We start from the raw sequence: 17,106 nt of genomic DNA on the forward strand, positions 1-17,106 counted from the left end.
ACTTCATACTTTATACTTGTTATAAATATGAAACATAAAAAAATCAATTCTACAATAAACTTAATTATTATAAAAATGTTTTTATAAAAAATAGATATTAATTGAATTTATTTCCAATTTCTAACATTCATAAAAAATATGGTCCTATTAATTTTGGAAATGTGTTTTTTTTTCCTCACATTTGAAATGTGTTATATGTAATAATATTGAATATTCTATCAATTTTGGATGTTCATCCTTTCCCATCTCTATAAATTCGCATGGAGAACTAAAGCAACACATATCAACACAATCTGTATAACCATGAAAACCACAACAATTTCAGTGTTTCTTCTTTTCATCATCTTCTCAATCACACCATCGTCCTTTTTGTTTGGTGTAGCCAACGCTACAAACGAACCTGTGCTCGACATTGATGGCAACGAGGTTCAAACAGGCACCCCATACTACGTTGTGTCGTCGATATGGGGTGCTGGTGGTGGGGGGCTTGCCCTAGGCATGCCTAGCAGAAAAAAATGCCCGGAAGTAGTTGCTCAAAGAGGATCCGGTGACGATGGTATTCCGGTGATATTTTATAATTCAGACTCCAACGATGGCGTTGTTCGCCTATCCACTGACATAAACATAGAGTTCATTCCCCTCAGACCCAGACTTTGCCAAACAACAACAGTGTGGAAGGTCGATGATTACGACCACTCAGCCGGAAAATGGTGGGTGATAACCGATGGGGTTAAAGGGAACCCGGGTGCCAACACTTTGACCAGTTGGTTTAGAATAGAGAAGGTGAATGATCTTGATTACAAATTTAAGTACTGCCCCGCGGTGTGTGGAACATGCCCAGCTTTATGCAATGAAATTGTGAGAGACTCAGATGGAGAAATGATACGCTTGGCTCTCTCCACTGGCCATGGATGGCCATTTTACTTTAAGAAAGCAAAAAAATTAGCCAGGGAGATTCAACAAGTAGTTCATGTTTAGATTGAAAGCAATCATTATGCATGAACTAGTAGTTATTATATAATATTAGCTTCAAGTAAATAATGCTGAAAGAACTGATTGTTAAGACTGTCTTGTTTGAAGCAGCAGCATGTATATATATATATATATATATATATATATATATGCTTACAAGGTTTGTCTCTCAGAGTCCTTCTCTTTGTACTCTTTTCAGCTTAATGAATAAACTGTTTACTTATTTACTTCTTTTGTTGCCACTGATTTTAGTAGTATTAGACTCGTAAACTTGGATACAATGTCTTGTATTTAACCAAAAATTTAAATATATATATATCAAAACAAAACAAAAATAGTGAGAGAGGAAACTAGACTACTAAGTACCAAGTGAAAAATGCTAATACTAGGATTATTCAGAGTGGTTTCAATGGACAACGAGAATGGAATGGTCGTTGGGTGGTTAAGGCACCCTATTGTTAGAGATAAAGAAGGGTTGATCCATATGTTCGGAGTTTATGGCTACTCCTCTCAATAATGTTATTTTCAAGGTTCGAACTTGTATCATCATTTGAACATGTAATTTGTCTTATCATTACACCTAATATTATTGGTGAATTACTCTATTCTATTCTTAATTAATTATTATGAAATATATTAAATTTAAGATGGATTTTCTTATTCATGTTTATCAATTGAATCAAATATTTGTATTTAAAATTTTAACTCGACATATTGAAATTATTCTACTCTAGCACGTCTCTAGTCTACTACTCTAGCATGTTTTGGTTTTTCTATAGGGTTTTTTTTCCTTATTTCTCTTTGTTCTAGTGACCGCGGTTCTTAGGAAGGAGTGTTTCTTATCAATCTAGTTCATTTTGATTCATGGATATGGAGGATGAAATGGTAGAGTTAACATTGGAAGATGAGAAAGAGGAGATTTTGCAAGTATAGAAGGAATTTGATTCTGCGACGGTGGTTTATGATCTTTGTCTAGTTGGATGCTTTCTCATAGTGAGTGTAATCCAATTTCTGGCAATGAGAAGCACGATGGCGAATCTATGGCATCCTTAGAGTAATAGGTTGAGGTAGAAAATGTTTTGGTTTGAGGCATGGTGGGTGATAAAAGAATCTTTTGGGAAGGAGGTTAAACGAATATGACAGTTTACTTCAGGTGGTATGTTGGCTAAGCTAGAAGGTGTGAGGAAGGGCTTGGTGAGATGGGTAGCTTCTATTAGAAATAAAAAGGAGGGCCTTAAGAGGGATCTGACTAGAAAATTGAAGGAGACGATGGGAAAGGAAGGAGGTGCCGAGAATATTGTTGAACTATCTTAAGATTCTCTTATCATAACTTGAAGTTGGTGTCATTTAATAGAAGAATACAATTAATGCATGCAGTAATATTGGCAAGTATAATTGTAGTTGAATCAAACAAAATAATCTCATCTAAGACTTTAAATATAAAACAAAATAATAATTAATTCGAACAAATGTAAACCCTAAGATACCAATCACTTCATTAATATTTCATCTTTAGACAAATATATTAATTTGTAAGTGAAATGTTGATGTAGTAATTAAACACCGACAATAAGTGTTACATGTTTATTAGAACGATTGCATATATAATTTTGTTAAATATTAGCCTTCGTTTAGGTCAGTTAATATTAACATAACATAAGTTATATGCAAACAACCAAAAATTATAAAAATCTTATTTTATTTAAATGTATTTATAAATTTTTGAATACTTTTTGTTTAAATTTTATGATTTTTTAAAGTTTTCAATTTTTAAAATAGTGAATCTATCATATCAAAGATCGATTGATTGAATTTGATTAAATCAAGAATTGATTTTTCACTGCTCAATCTCGATCCAATTTACAAGATTATGTAATTTCAAGTGTTATTATTATCATGAAAAGAAAAGAAAAGGATAATAAAGATATTTCCCACCAAGGAGCCTCCTCCTCCTATTATTATTATTATTATTATTATTATTATTATTATTATTATTATTATTATTATTATTATTATTATTATTATTACTACTATTATTATTATTATTATTATTATTATTATTATTATTATTATTATACCTAAAGTTTCGAAAAGGTTTATACCCATTACTCAAAAGCATAATTCCATAAAAAAACTTTTGTTTTCGAAATAAATTCAAGCATGAAAATAGAAAATAACAAAAAAAAATCACAATTTTTAAAAACTGAAAAAAATTATAAGTTATAAAAATTCAGAAATTATGAAATCATAATTTTAAATATTGAAATATAAATGTCTACGTTACCTTTTATTAACGTTGAATTTCTAACTTTTTCGAAAAAATTGCTTTTAGATTTTATTTTTAAAAATACATTATTTTTTTTATAATTTTAGTGTCAAGCAATGGCGAATCTAGAGGGGGCTGACATGGGCGCCGAGTAGAGGTGATCATGGGCCGGGCCGGGCTGGGTTCGGGCCGGGCCAAGATAAAATTTTAAGCCCGTCTACTAGGCTCGGGCCCAGCCCGACCCGAAATATGGGCCTAAAATTTTGTCCAAGCCCGGCCCGAAATAACATTACTAAGCCCGAGCCCGGCCCGATCCGGCCCATATTAAATTTTTTTCTTATTTTATTAAATAAAAAATTTAAAAATTTAATAAATCAAATATATTTAAAAACATAAAAACAAATATTAAAACAAATAAAAATAATACTAAAACAATTCTTAAAACAATACACAAATTAACAATATAATAAAAATAGTTACACTATAAGAAAATAGACTTTTAGCGGTGTTTTTTTGGCCTTTAGCGGCGCTTAAAAGCGCCGCTAAAACTATTAGCGACGCTTTCACAAGCGCCATAAAAACGCCTCTATAGCTGACGCTACTAAGGTTTGCGGCGTTTATTTAAAAAAACGCCACTAAAAGTCATGTCCTTTAGCGGCGCTTTTCCCACAAACGCCGCTAAAAGTCATGTCCTTTAGCTACGCTTTTCCCACAAACGCCGCTAAAAGTCATTAAATGAAAAAAAAAATTATTATAAAATATTATGAAGGTCATGAAAAATTAAATTTATTATCAAAATATTGAGAAGAATAATATCCATGATATAAATATTCTATTAAAATTCATTATCAAATTAAATTTTCTATTAAAATTGTAACTAAAAATATTAAAATAAAAATAAAAATTTAGAATCAAAACTAAAATAAATAATAAAAATTAGATTAAAATATAAAGATATCAATGAAATAAGGACTTAAATCATAACCATGTAAAATATAAGATATTATCATCAAGATTTACATCCTCATCTTGCTCAAATTTTGGTGGCTTGTACCCTTTCTTGAACCATTCATCTTGTAGAATTTTAGGAATAGTTAAACGCTGCCAAAAAGAACATGCAGAATTTCAACCAAAATGCACGCGCTAAAGCTTATATTGTGATCAAAGATTGCATGTAATCATAAATTTTTTGAAACTTACGGTAAGAGGGTTTGGATCAAGAATACGCTAATCAAATTCCTGGCACCAGATGAAAACCATGATGGACAGCTGAAAGAAGCCTCCCAGATCTGAAATTTATCAAGGTACAAACAATTTTAATGAAGTTCTCATCTAAAAAGACTGGCCAAATCTGGAGGGTACTTACTTTCTTATACAAGCCTATAAGGCTTGGCTCATCAAAAGGCAAATAACCAGCCATGAGAACAAAGAGAATAACTCCGCAAGACCAAATATCAGATGATGTACCATCATAACCTTTATCTTTGAGCACCTGAAAATAAAAATATCAGATACCAAAAAGAAAAGGCAAAAAAAAAAAAAAGAAAAGTTGCAGCAATACAGCTAATTATTTTCTGAGTTCATGAGTGAAAACCTCCAGAGCAACATAATTTGGAGTCCCGCAAGCAGTGTAAAAAATGAAAAAAGAAATGCAGTCAACTGGCTTACTGTAAACTTAACAGCAGACTTTGAAGAGAAAACAAAATCGAAAATCATGTGATTAGCAATCAAACATTGTTACATCAGCAATCAATCATTATTGACGGGGTTGGCTTAGGGAAATCATGTGATTAGAGAGTATAACGGCACAAAAACAGAAGGATAAGAAAAACTATGGAATATATTTGTCTCATATAGCATGATATAAGGCATAACATCTGTTAAAATAAAGTTGACACCTAAATGAAAGCAATAGCAGCAACAATGGTGAAAAAACCCAGCAGAGAGGGTTGTTTTCATGCTAAAATTAGAGGTTATCTAAAAGGCATAGAAAAACAAATGTAAAATTTCTTTGTATTAAGTTACTTGGTCCCATATTCCAATAAATACATCCATCCATGACAAAGAAACAGGAAACTGACCTGTAAAGGAAGCATTGCTCAGTCCTGCATTAATTAAAGATAGAATCATAAAATTAGCTTAATTCTATTGGGCAAAATTGCCAAAGATCACATGTAATTCCTATTTTAAGTAAATTTGAAGCCTTAAGGGATGGTACAAGTTACTAATATCACATGTAAGTCCAGTTCATGGCTGTTATAATGGTATTGTACAAGTAAAAAATAACTTTACTCATGTAATGATGAAAATGCCCCATCCAAGTTCAATTAGTTGCTGACAAACTCAAAAGAGCTCATATGACTATTACAATACAGATATACAGAGAAAGAGCAAGTTCTACCTTCAAAAACAGGACTAGCCTATTAAGTTATTGGTCATTCTTTAGCTAAAAAAATTCAATCATCATTATTTAGTTAGTTGACAAAAGGCTGCAACTTACATGCTGCAATTGATTCTAAAAGCCATGTGTGACCAATGACTTGTCCACCTAATTTTGTGGCTATATCCTGTGCTTCACTAACCCTCTGCCAAATAATCAAAGAGCTTTGGTGCCTGCAAGAGAAAGAAGTTAATTATTTGCAAAAGTAACATTACCAACTTGAAAAACTAGAGCACACTTGAGCTCAAAAGAGTAAGACTCACATTATCCAATACCTTGAGTCTGCCAGTTTTAGGACCATCACAACACCCATGGTTGTCAAGACTAATTTCATCAATCATGAAACTTTTAACACCAAAAAGAATCAATTAATGAGAAATTTCAGTACTTGCAAAAATATCATCAGTATACGAGTTTACCTTTCAGCACAATAAAACACATATGCAAGTCAAAGATATAATTATTAAAAAAGATAACTACTCAACAGAAAAATGAGTTTCATCTAATCTAACCTTTTCCTCATGAGACAAAGCAGATCCACAGAAAAATAGACAATCTTTTTTTTTTTAATTTAAGTTTAATTAAATATTAAAATTCTTAACAATTTAAATAGTAACTCCTACTTTTAGAAACCATTGAAGTTTAATATTTGGAACTTGTATTAATAGCAATAATGCTTCTAGAAAAGCACAGCAGAAATAGCATCTACCTCTCATGAGTTTCATCAATACACTAAAATGGGAGCTATTTAAATCTAATTGCCAAAGGACAATTTTTTAACTTATGAATCTACCAAGTTGGGGGGTTTGCCTTTACAAACAAAGGCTGAACTTGGGGGAACTTTATCATGTGTGATGTTCATCTGCAAAATCAAAGTTAGTAAAAATATAAACCATCCTCTTTGTTTTGATCCTGTATTTGAACTATCTGAATTACAAACTAACAAATAAGTCTGTCGATGACTACGATTGTTCAACGTGATTAGTAATCGTATCAGGGCAAGATTGTGCTTGTAGAAGCTCCAATCGGTTGAATGGTGGTGCGAATTGTAGTATGTAGTCCTCATCTGAATCCAACAAAAGAAAAAGAACAATCACACAGTCATTAAAAAAATAAAGAGTGAATAAAATTCTCAACAAGTATGATGTTGTCTTCAATGAAGATTTTGTTGCTCAACTCTTTCACAATTCAAAAAGTAATGAATTTGCAGAGTAAATCAATAAGTCGAAAAAGAAATTGACTTCAATATTTTAATTAAAATAATTAAATATATTAGTTAAATAATATTATGTAAAAGAATTAAATTATATTAATTTTAAATATAAATTTTAAATTTTAAATTTAAATATTGTAGATAAACTATAACCTAAAATAATTTATGTATAACATAATCACCTTTTGTTTGATTTAATAAAAGTTTGAATTAAGAAACATTTTAAATTAAATAAAATATAATTGATATAATCAATTATCTGTTGACACGAGGTGAAACAAACTAGTTAAAATAATCAACAACAGGTACTTAATCAATTAATCGGTGTTCATTTATCCATTTAAGGGGTAAAGATTGAGAAATATTCAGGAATATGGTTCCCATATTCCCATTTTCTCCTCTCAACCACCGCTATATATATATATATATATATCAAATAACAATCTCATCAAACTTGTCAATACAGATAATGGAATCCCCTAAATAGAGGAGTAATAATAATAAATTAGACGAAGTAAAACATTTTCTTTAATATTAATTTCCCTGTCAACTTGACGTGATCCATAGACTGATTTTGTACCTATTCATAGCCTAACAGTTCATCAAGTCAAATTTGCTATTTTTTTATATATAGAGAGAGTAGTGAACATCAATAGATCATTAACAAATTTTTGGCCAGCTATATACAGTATATATTTTTTATTCAATCATATAAACTACTATATATTTCTACCAAAAAGCAACCAAAGTGGCGAAATTGAAGCCACAGAGTAGTGAAGTTGTTGTATTGGCATCGCAGACCAAAGGGGTGCTGATGATACTTGATTTTATTCAATCTTATAAACAATTATACATTTCTATCAAAAACAAACAAAGGGGTTCAAGCACATGTTGAAATGGAAATGGAAATTAGAATCTTACTCTCTTTGACTGTTCCGTAAAGCCAGCACAGTACCTCATCAGCAAATGCCAGGCAGACTCTTCCCTAACAGCCAAGTGCAGCACCTTTTAGTCCACATCTGAACAATTTGAACAAATGGTGCATGGAACATTTTGAACTTAATACCTCCCTCATAAAGAAAAACATACCCGAAAAAAAAACACAGCAAATAAAGGACAATTCAAGCAACAAAAAGCATGGCCATTCACCTTAGCCCAAGCCCTAAAGAGCCATCTCCGATTCTCCAGTCTCCACTCTCCATACCAAGTTACCAACAATAGTTTGGAGAGACAAGTAGACGAGACGGCCAAATGCTTCTGTAATGTATTGAAGAAAGAACATAGAAAAATCAAAACCGAAATTAAGAACAGAATAATGAATATAAGAATTGAATAAATAAAAAGAAATTATTGGTTTGGTGCACTTATGGATAAATCTTCCAGTTACTTCAAGGTTTTGATATGATTAGAAGATGAAAAACAAGTGAGAATATTTGCAATTAATCAACAAACCTTAAAAGACAATAATATTATATTTAGTGTAAACAAATGATTTAGTGGCAACCAATAGTAAAAATTGCGAATGCAAATATAGTTGATATGAATTACATAGTATTAAGCAATTAAAAGTAAAACTATTTAATATACCTGGTCAAGACAGATTTGTCGATGCAAGGGAACTTGAGCCAATCATCGGAATGTGATCTAAGTATTTCCATAGTTTTTTCCTTCAAATAGGCTGCACAATCGAGTTGGAGCAACATGCAAAGCTTTGTTACAGTTCCAACCTCCAACATTTCATGAACAACCCAACTGGTGGCTGAGAACTTGCTTATCAACGAAAGTATCATTACTGCTCGATCATCGGCCGCCGGTGAAACTCTCATGATCCTCTTTGTGACAACGGCGATGCCGCCTTTATGGCGGAGAAACTCTGCTCTCCCATCAGCACAAGAACATAGATGGAAGAGTATACCCAGAATAAGCTTGGTGGTTCTCTTTTCGGGTGATCCTAATTCAAGCTCGATAAGCGCGGAAACTGCTCCGGATTCAACCATCATTAGCCGATTTCTTCCCCAAGGGCAAGCGTCTAAAAGAACATGCAAAGCTGAATTTATTCCCCGTTGAGTGATCCTGGTTATGCATTATTTCAAAACTCCGACAATCATCTCGAAGAACTTGGGTTCTAATCTTTCGAGTACAACCGAACTTGCTGTTTCAATGATGGATTTCAATGCTGAAACCGCATGGGATTTAACCATAACCTGGGTGTTGAATTCACATCCTAATACCCAGATCAATGATTTGATAATCTGATCATTTTGTTTGGGTAACAACTTTGCCTCAGCCGATGGAATTCGAATTAAGAAAAGGGCACTTAGGGCTTCCTCTAGGCCACTAACACAGTCTTCCTTGAAACAATTTACAATAAACAACAGCATAGCTCTAGGCACCCCAGCTTCCACCATGTATTTCCTGTTTCTTTCATTCTTGACCGCAAACAAATCCAATTCCTTCAAAGCTTTCATCTTGGAATCAGGATGCTGAAGCTGTTTGATAAGTTTAAGGAAATGGAACATGGGTTTTTCAAAACCAAAGGGAAAGGGAAAGGGAAAGGGAAAGGGGAAGGGGAAGGGATCGTATGGGTTCCAAGGTAAACCGATGAAAACGGCGTGTGTGAAAATGATGTTTTGAGGATACCAATTTTAGGGGGAAATTTAGGGTTTCGAAGGGAGGGGAAATTTGGGAATAAAAAGGCTCCATTTTTTAAGTAAAATGACTGTTTACGACGTTTTTATAAAAAAACGCTCTTATTGCTTATCTTTTATAGTGTTTTTGCACTAATTTTTATTTTATACATTTTATTTTTATATTTTATTTTATTTATTATCAATGTTTTATTTATTTATCAATATTTTTTTAAATCTAATATTTAAATATATCAAATGGTTTAGATTAAATATTTTTGAAAATAAAAGTATTAATCTAAACCCTTAACCCTTAACCTTAAATTATAAAACATAAACCCTAAACTTTTACCCTTTAACGATTAAAGTTTAGCATATATTTTATAATTTTGAAACGATTAAATCAAAAATTTTCCATTATTCAAAGGGATGAAGTGAAATTTTACCTTTAAAATTTTTAAAAATTTCAAAAAATCGAAATGGAAAATTTTTCATTTTAGAAAGGCAAAGACCCTTTCAACCCCCTACTTATGGCCGTAAATATATATTAATTATAGGGTTTAGGATTTAATTGAATATGATTCACTTGAGATTAACATACTACCCATGGCCATTAAACCTTAAACTATAAAACTATAAAACTTTAAATCATAGACCTTAAATATTAAACCCTAAACCCAAAAATAAATTTAATCAATATTAAGTATTGCTTCCGTAATTTATTATGAACATAAGCTTTTACATTAATATCTATGTATATACACATCAACATCCATATGATGTTTTTTGGGATTTAAGGTTTAGGCGTTATAGATTAGTGTTTAGGGTTTTTTTGGGTTTAGGGGTTTAGGGATTATATAGACTAGTGTCTATGATTTTTTAGGGGTTTAAGGTTTAGGGGTTTAAGGTTTTAGGGGTTGATATTAACCCTGAACCCATAACCCATAACCCATAACCCCTAACTCCTAAACTTTAAACCTCAACCCTTAAACCATAATTCATAAACCTTAAAATAGTAACTCATAAACCTTGTTGTTTTTATTAATTAGCACTAGCAATGATCTTGGTTTTCAAATTTCAACATCCTAATAACATGGCTTATTAGGTTTAGGTAAGATCAATCCTTGGTTGTTTAATCTTGTTTTTTGGGTTCAAGAACTGTATGAAAGAAATCATTAAATTGTTGCTATTAATGAGGTTCGGAAGTGAGAAAATTGATGTTTGAAATATCTTTGTATGGTGGATTCAATCTTTTTGTATATTGTTGCTCATTCTAATTAATCTTTGAAACTAAGCTAATTAAATGGTGGATAATTTGTCATCAATTATAATGGAAATGACTATTAAATGTTTAAAATTCATTTTATTTAATTGATGGATCTTTGTTGTTTAAATCTTGCAAATTGAAGTGTTTAAATCTGTAAATTGAAGTGTTTAAATGTTGTAAATTGCGTGTTTAAATGTTGTATATTGAAGTGTTTAAGTCTGCAAATTGAAGTGTTTAGTTCTTTGGAAATTGAGATGTTTTATTGCTGTAATTGAGTTATATAAATGTTGTTAATTGAGATGTTAAAGTCTGCAAATTGAAGTGTTTAAATGCTATAAATTGAAGTGCTTAAATGTTGTAAATTGGCATCTGTTTGTAGGTTCATTGGCATCTTCTCCGATGAGAGTGTAGTTTATCAAGCTTTAAACTTTGCGTTGTCCTCCGAGGTATTAGAATTCCTAGTTCAAAACTTAGCAATTTGTCTTTTATAAAAGACCTTTGCATTTTCAGTGTTGTTTAGATTTGCAAATAAGATGTTGTATTTGGACTTCTTTGTTAGTAAAAGACTTGTTGTATTTTACTTATATCTTTATATTTAATCTAATTTTTATTATTTATTTTAGTTTTGATTCTATATTTTTATTTTATTTTAATATTTAATAACTTAAGTTCTAACTTTTGGATTTTAATTGTGTTTTTAATTTATTATTTTAAATTCTAAATTTGAATTAATCAATTTTATATTTAGTTTTAAAGTTAAATTTTCATAGAAAATTTAATTTGATAATGAATTTTAATAGAAAATTTTTATATTTATATCATGGATATTATTCTTCTCAATATTTTGATAATGAATTTTAATTTTTCATGACCTTTATAATATTTTATAATATTTTTTTTTAAAATTTTGTGACCTTTAGCGGCGTTTGTGGGATTTGCGCCTCTAAAGGTCATGACCATTAGCGGCGTTTGTGGGAAAAGAGCCGCTAAAGGTCATGACATTTAGCGGCGTTTGTGGGAAAAGTGCCGCTAAAGGTCATGACATTTAGCGGCGTTTGTGGTAAAAGCGCTGCTAAAGGTCATGACCTTTAGTGGCGTTTGTGTGAAAAGCGCCGCTAAAGGTCATGACCTTTAGCGGCATTTTTTTAAATAAACGCTGCAAACTTTAGCGACGTCATGTATAGCGGCATTTTTTGCGGCGTTTGGAAAAACGCCGCAAATAGTTTTAGTGGCACCTAAAAGCGCCGCTAAAGGTAAAAAAAACGCCACTAAAAGTCTGTTTTCCTGTAGTGGACATATGAGCATTTAATTCGATTTATTTCTTTATTTCCTCGTGAATTGTATATTTGTAACAATAGGGATAGAATTTTTTTCAATTCCAATTGACTGGGCGTATTGTGTCGATTTTTTTGAGTAATATACTTGGAAATACCTGTTGATTCCTTATTAGCGTTGTTTCGAATACAATCTGTACACTCCAAAACAATTGTTACTCAGACATCTTTACTCTTGGCCATGAACTGCCTTTGAGTTTTTAATTCACCCAACTTTTCTATTTTCCGATCAAAAGCGAATAAAAAATGAATGAAAAAAAAGAAAGAAATAAAAATTGCTAACTCAAAACCAAATCAATTGCAATCAATATACTAAATCATTATAGATTTATAGTAATAGCAAATAATAAGAATAGGTAATACAATGATTTCTATCTCTATTTAGAATCAAACCGAGAGTATGGTATTTTCTTTAATCGATTAATTGAATTCAAAATAATTGTTAGAATTAAGTGACCGAATCTTTATTTAAATAAAATACGGGGTAAAATAAAATAAAAAAGAATCTATATAGAATTACACTTATTTTATTTTATTTTAGAATAAAGTTTTTAAACCTTATTAAATTCTATCTATTTGATATTGATTAGAATAAGGTGTTTCAGTCTTACTAGAATATGGCTTTACAAGCCTATAAATAGACAAAGTATATTCCCCTTGTAATTAATTCGAATTCGACATAGTGAATTTTCTTCTCCTCTGCCCGTGGTTTTTTCCCGAAAGGGTTTCCACGTAAAATTTTTATGTTCTTTATTTTATTTTATTTTATTTTATTTTATTTTTACAAATTGGTATCAGAGCTTTCGGGTTGTTCATCTCGATCACAGTAATGGTATCTTTGAAGTATGAAACTCCGCTGTTGGATGCAACACTAAATTTACGTTGTGGCAGACTATGATGCAAGCAGTTCTTGTGCAAATGGATCTGGAGGATGCCCTGCTAGGGATAGATAAGATGCCTTCGACTTTAACAGATGAAGAGAAGAAGCGTAAGGATCGAAAGGCGTTAACACAATTTCATCTGCATTTGTCCAACGAAATTTTGCAGGATGTGATGAAAGAGAAGACCGCCGCTGCATTATGGAAGAGGCTATAACAAATATGTATGTCCAAAACTCTAACAAGCAAGTTGCATATGAAGTAGCGTCTTTATGCTCATCGTTTGGAGGAAGGTGCGTCTGTACACGAACACTTAACAGTGTTTAAAGAAATTCTCTCAAACTTAGAGGCCATGGAGGTTCAGTATGATAAGGAAGATCTAAGGTTGATTATACTTTGTTCGTTGGCCCCGTCTTATTCAACCTTTAGAGACACGATTTTATATAGCCGCGAGTCTCTCACAGTTGATGAGGTTTATGATTCTTTGACCTCATATGATAAGATGAAACATCTTGTGCTTAAACCCGACTCTCAGGGAGAGGGTTTCATTGTTCGTGGGAGACAAGATCGGAATGCTGATGATAATCGTGGAAGGACACAGGAAAGGAATCCTGGCGGTAAATCTAAGGGTAGATCAAAGTCTTCAAACAGAGGTAAAACTTGTAACTTCTGCAAGAAGAAAAGACACATTAAATTTGAGTGCTATAAGCTACAGAACAAGATTAAGAGGGAAAATCAAAAGGGAAAACAACCAGAAAATTTCGGTGAAGCTGATGTTGTAGAAGACTACAACGATGGTGAACTTCTAGTTGCTTCCATCAACAATTCTAAAGTGAGCGAGGAATGGATACTTGATTCAGGCTGCACCTTCCACATGAGTCCCAATCGGGATTGGTTTACAACTTATGAAACAGTGTCTGAAGGTGTTGTTTTGATGGGAAATAATGCTTCGTATAAAATCGCAGGTGTTGGAACAATTAAAATTAAGATGTTTCATGGAGTTGTCAGAACACTTAGTGACGTGAGACATATTCCAGAATTGAAGAGAAATTTAATTTCGTTGAGTACTCTTGATTCAAAAGGGTACAGATACATAGCTGAAAGTGAGGTTTTAAAGATTTCCAAAGTTTCCCTTGTTGTGATGAAAGAGCAAAGAAAAACTGCCAAGTTATATATTTTGCAGGGTTCTACTGTTACTGGTGATGCAGCTGTCTCTTCCTCTTCCATGTCAGATGATGATATTAGAAAACTTTGGCATATGGGCCTAGGGCATATGAGTGAGAATGGCATGGTAGAATTGAGCAAAAGAGGATTTATTAATGGGCAATGAATTTGCAAACTAAATTTCTGTGAGTATTGTGTTTTTGGGAAGCAAAAGAGAGTTCGATTCACCAAAGGAATCCATAACACGAAGGGAAAGTTAGAGTATCTTCATTCTGATCTGTGGGGGCCATCCAGAGTGCCTTCCAGAGGTGGAGCTAATTATATGCTAACCTTTATTGATGATTTTTCCAGAAAAGTTTGGGCGTTCTTCCTGAAGCAGAAAAGTGGTGTGTTTTCCGCATTTAAGTCTTAGAAAATTATAATTGAAAAACAGACGGGAAAACAAATAAAATACCTCTGCACAGACAATGGCTTAGTGTAACAGCCTAATTTTCAGTGGTGTCGGAACAGTGATTCGAGATCACTAAATCCGACAAATGAGTAGGAAATATTATTAATTTAGTGAGCATAAGTTAAATATGAAGTTAGGAAAAATTTTGAAATAGTGAATAGTGTACTAAAAATAAATATTAAAATAATTAGAATAAAAAATGAGGTATCGAGCCTCGAGAATTTTAAATCGAGCCATAAATATTTTTATGGAGTGTTAATAAGTTAGCATTAAAGTTTCGTCAAGAAATTTTAAAGTTTTGATAGTTAATTGAACAAAAAGGACTAAATTGTATCAAATGCAAAATTGTGAGAAATGATTAAATAGCTTAAATGATAAAAGAAAGAGGGTTTAAAAGGAAAATAGACCCAATATCTCTTTGGGCTGGACAGCAAGAGCATGAAATCAGCAAGAAAATAAGGAGAATTAAGGGCAAAATTAGAAAATTGCAAAATTTACTTAATAAAGCTAGGACTAAAGTGGAATTATCTAGATTTCTCTTTATTTTTCTGCATTCTCATAAGTAAAAACACCATGGAAGAGTTCCCTTAAGCTGGTTTTTCATATTTTTACTGCAATTAAGTTCAATTCTTGATTATTTCTTGAAATTTTTGTGTTTTTGTGACTTTTACAACTAGGTCCACTTGTTGAATTCATTAGTTTTTGATTCTATGAAATAAATTGAAAGTTGCTATGAATATGAGCTGGAATTATATGATGATTTTTCAAGGAATTATAGCTTTAAATTGTTTATATGCTGATTTTATTGAAAGAATTGAATAGAAAGTGAATGTTTGGGACCTAATTGTAAAAGAGTTTGAAGTTAGAGTTTTATGTGGAAATTCTGAATTTCAATAGTTATGAAATAACTTATAATGTCTAGGAAAAGTATTAATTGAGAAAATTATCTTAATTGAGAGGTTAATTGAGCAAGGACTAAATTGTATGAATTGTGAAATTTGGGGCAAAACGAAAATCAACATTTTGCACTAAAACTGTTTTAGACAGCAGCAGTAGTCTAAGTTTGAAAAATCACCAAAAATTGTAGAAATAGAATTAGATGATGAATAAAACATGAAATTAAAGCTTATTGAGTCTAGTTTCTTATAGAAGAAATGATGTAAGAATGGAATTGTAAATCATGAGATATGATAAATTTTGTGAGATAAGGTCAGAATGATTTTGGGTTCCCCTATTCTGACTTTGTAAAATCATCAAAAATTGGATAAAATTAATTATAGGCTTAAATTTATATGTTTAGAATCCTTAATGAGTCTATTTTCAAGAGAACTAAATGAGAACATCATTCGAATCTTGTACGAGGAGATAATTAATTTTTAGTGAAGAAGGGTCGGAATTGTTAGACAGCATAACAGGGGAGAATTCAATGAATAAACTGTATTAATTGGCCCAACCAAAAATTATTAAATTTTTATGGTAAGAATATATGTGAGTCTAGTTTCAAGAAAAATTAGCGGATCTTAATTTGGAGTTTTACAGCTCCAGCTATAAATAATTTAGTGACTATGACACGGGTGGATAGCTTGAATATTCACATAAGTAACTAGTGAAAATTTTGGATAAGGTTACTTACAAGTGTGTTATTTATACCAAGGATGTGGATGGAGAGGAGGAGGAGGAAAAAAAATATGAATGACTCGTGTATAAATTAATCACATGCCCGATTATAATCGATAAGTGTTGGATTAGAAATAATATAATGTTTTATTTCGAATATTTATTATGAAATTATGATTATCGTTATAATACAAAAAAAATTGAAATTGTGGGTTTATATGGCTAAATTTTAGTGATTATTTGTTAATTTTGTGAATTTCATGACGTGTTATTTCATATGTATTGATGATAAAATCGTGAATAATGTAAAAGCAAGAAAATTGAATAAATGATCAAATTGAGCATTTCAGTTCAGTGACAAGATGAATTGTTGGAAAAGAGAGAGAAATCCCGGTTGAACCTTCGGAAAGATTGAATGATACAGATGGTATGTAGCTAGGTCACATGTATGGTGCTGAGTGCACATTATGTGTACAAGAGAGCTACGAGACATTATGATGTAGCTAGGTCGCATGGGTGATACTATGTGTACACCATGTAGACAAGAGAGCTACGGGATATATGTAGCTAGGTCGCATGCGTGGTTCCAGGTGAAAGACACCATGTAGACAAGAGAGCTACGAGATAAACTGGCTAGGTCACATGGGTGGTACTAAGTGTTCACCATGTGTACAAGAGAGCCGAACTATATGATGGGTGGAGCTATGTGCTGAAACCACCAAGTATCGAGGATTGATCCGAAGTGTTCAACGGGAGACTTACTATGTATTGCTTTGTGAGTTTTGTGATGAATAAAGTTCCGACATGGAATAAATTGAACACGAGACAAATAATTATGAAATTGAACTCGGAATTCATGAAAATGACGGTTATTGAT

The 17,106-nt window shown here is 31.8% G+C and overlaps 1 protein-coding gene and 1 pseudogene across 1 annotated transcript; one reads left to right on the forward strand and one right to left on the reverse strand.

Moving 5' to 3' along the window:
• Positions 1-222: 222 nt before the first annotated feature.
• Positions 223-1,199, forward strand: LOC108488842 (21 kDa seed protein-like). Its single transcript, XM_017793124.2, has one exon. It carries the CDS (start codon positions 229-231, stop codon positions 976-978), a length of 750 nt encoding a protein of 249 aa, XP_017648613.2. The 5' UTR covers positions 223-228; the 3' UTR covers positions 979-1,199.
• Positions 1,200-4,068: 2,869 nt separating this feature from the next.
• On the reverse strand, positions 4,069-9,647 carry LOC108457769 (E3 ubiquitin-protein ligase PUB24-like; annotated as a pseudogene).
• Between the last annotated feature and the right edge of the window lie 7,459 nt (positions 9,648-17,106).

The sequence above is a fragment of the Gossypium arboreum genome, chromosome 10 (assembly GCF_025698485.1).
Source record: "Gossypium arboreum isolate Shixiya-1 chromosome 10, ASM2569848v2, whole genome shotgun sequence".
NCBI lineage: Eukaryota > Viridiplantae > Streptophyta > Magnoliopsida > Malvales > Malvaceae > Gossypium > Gossypium arboreum.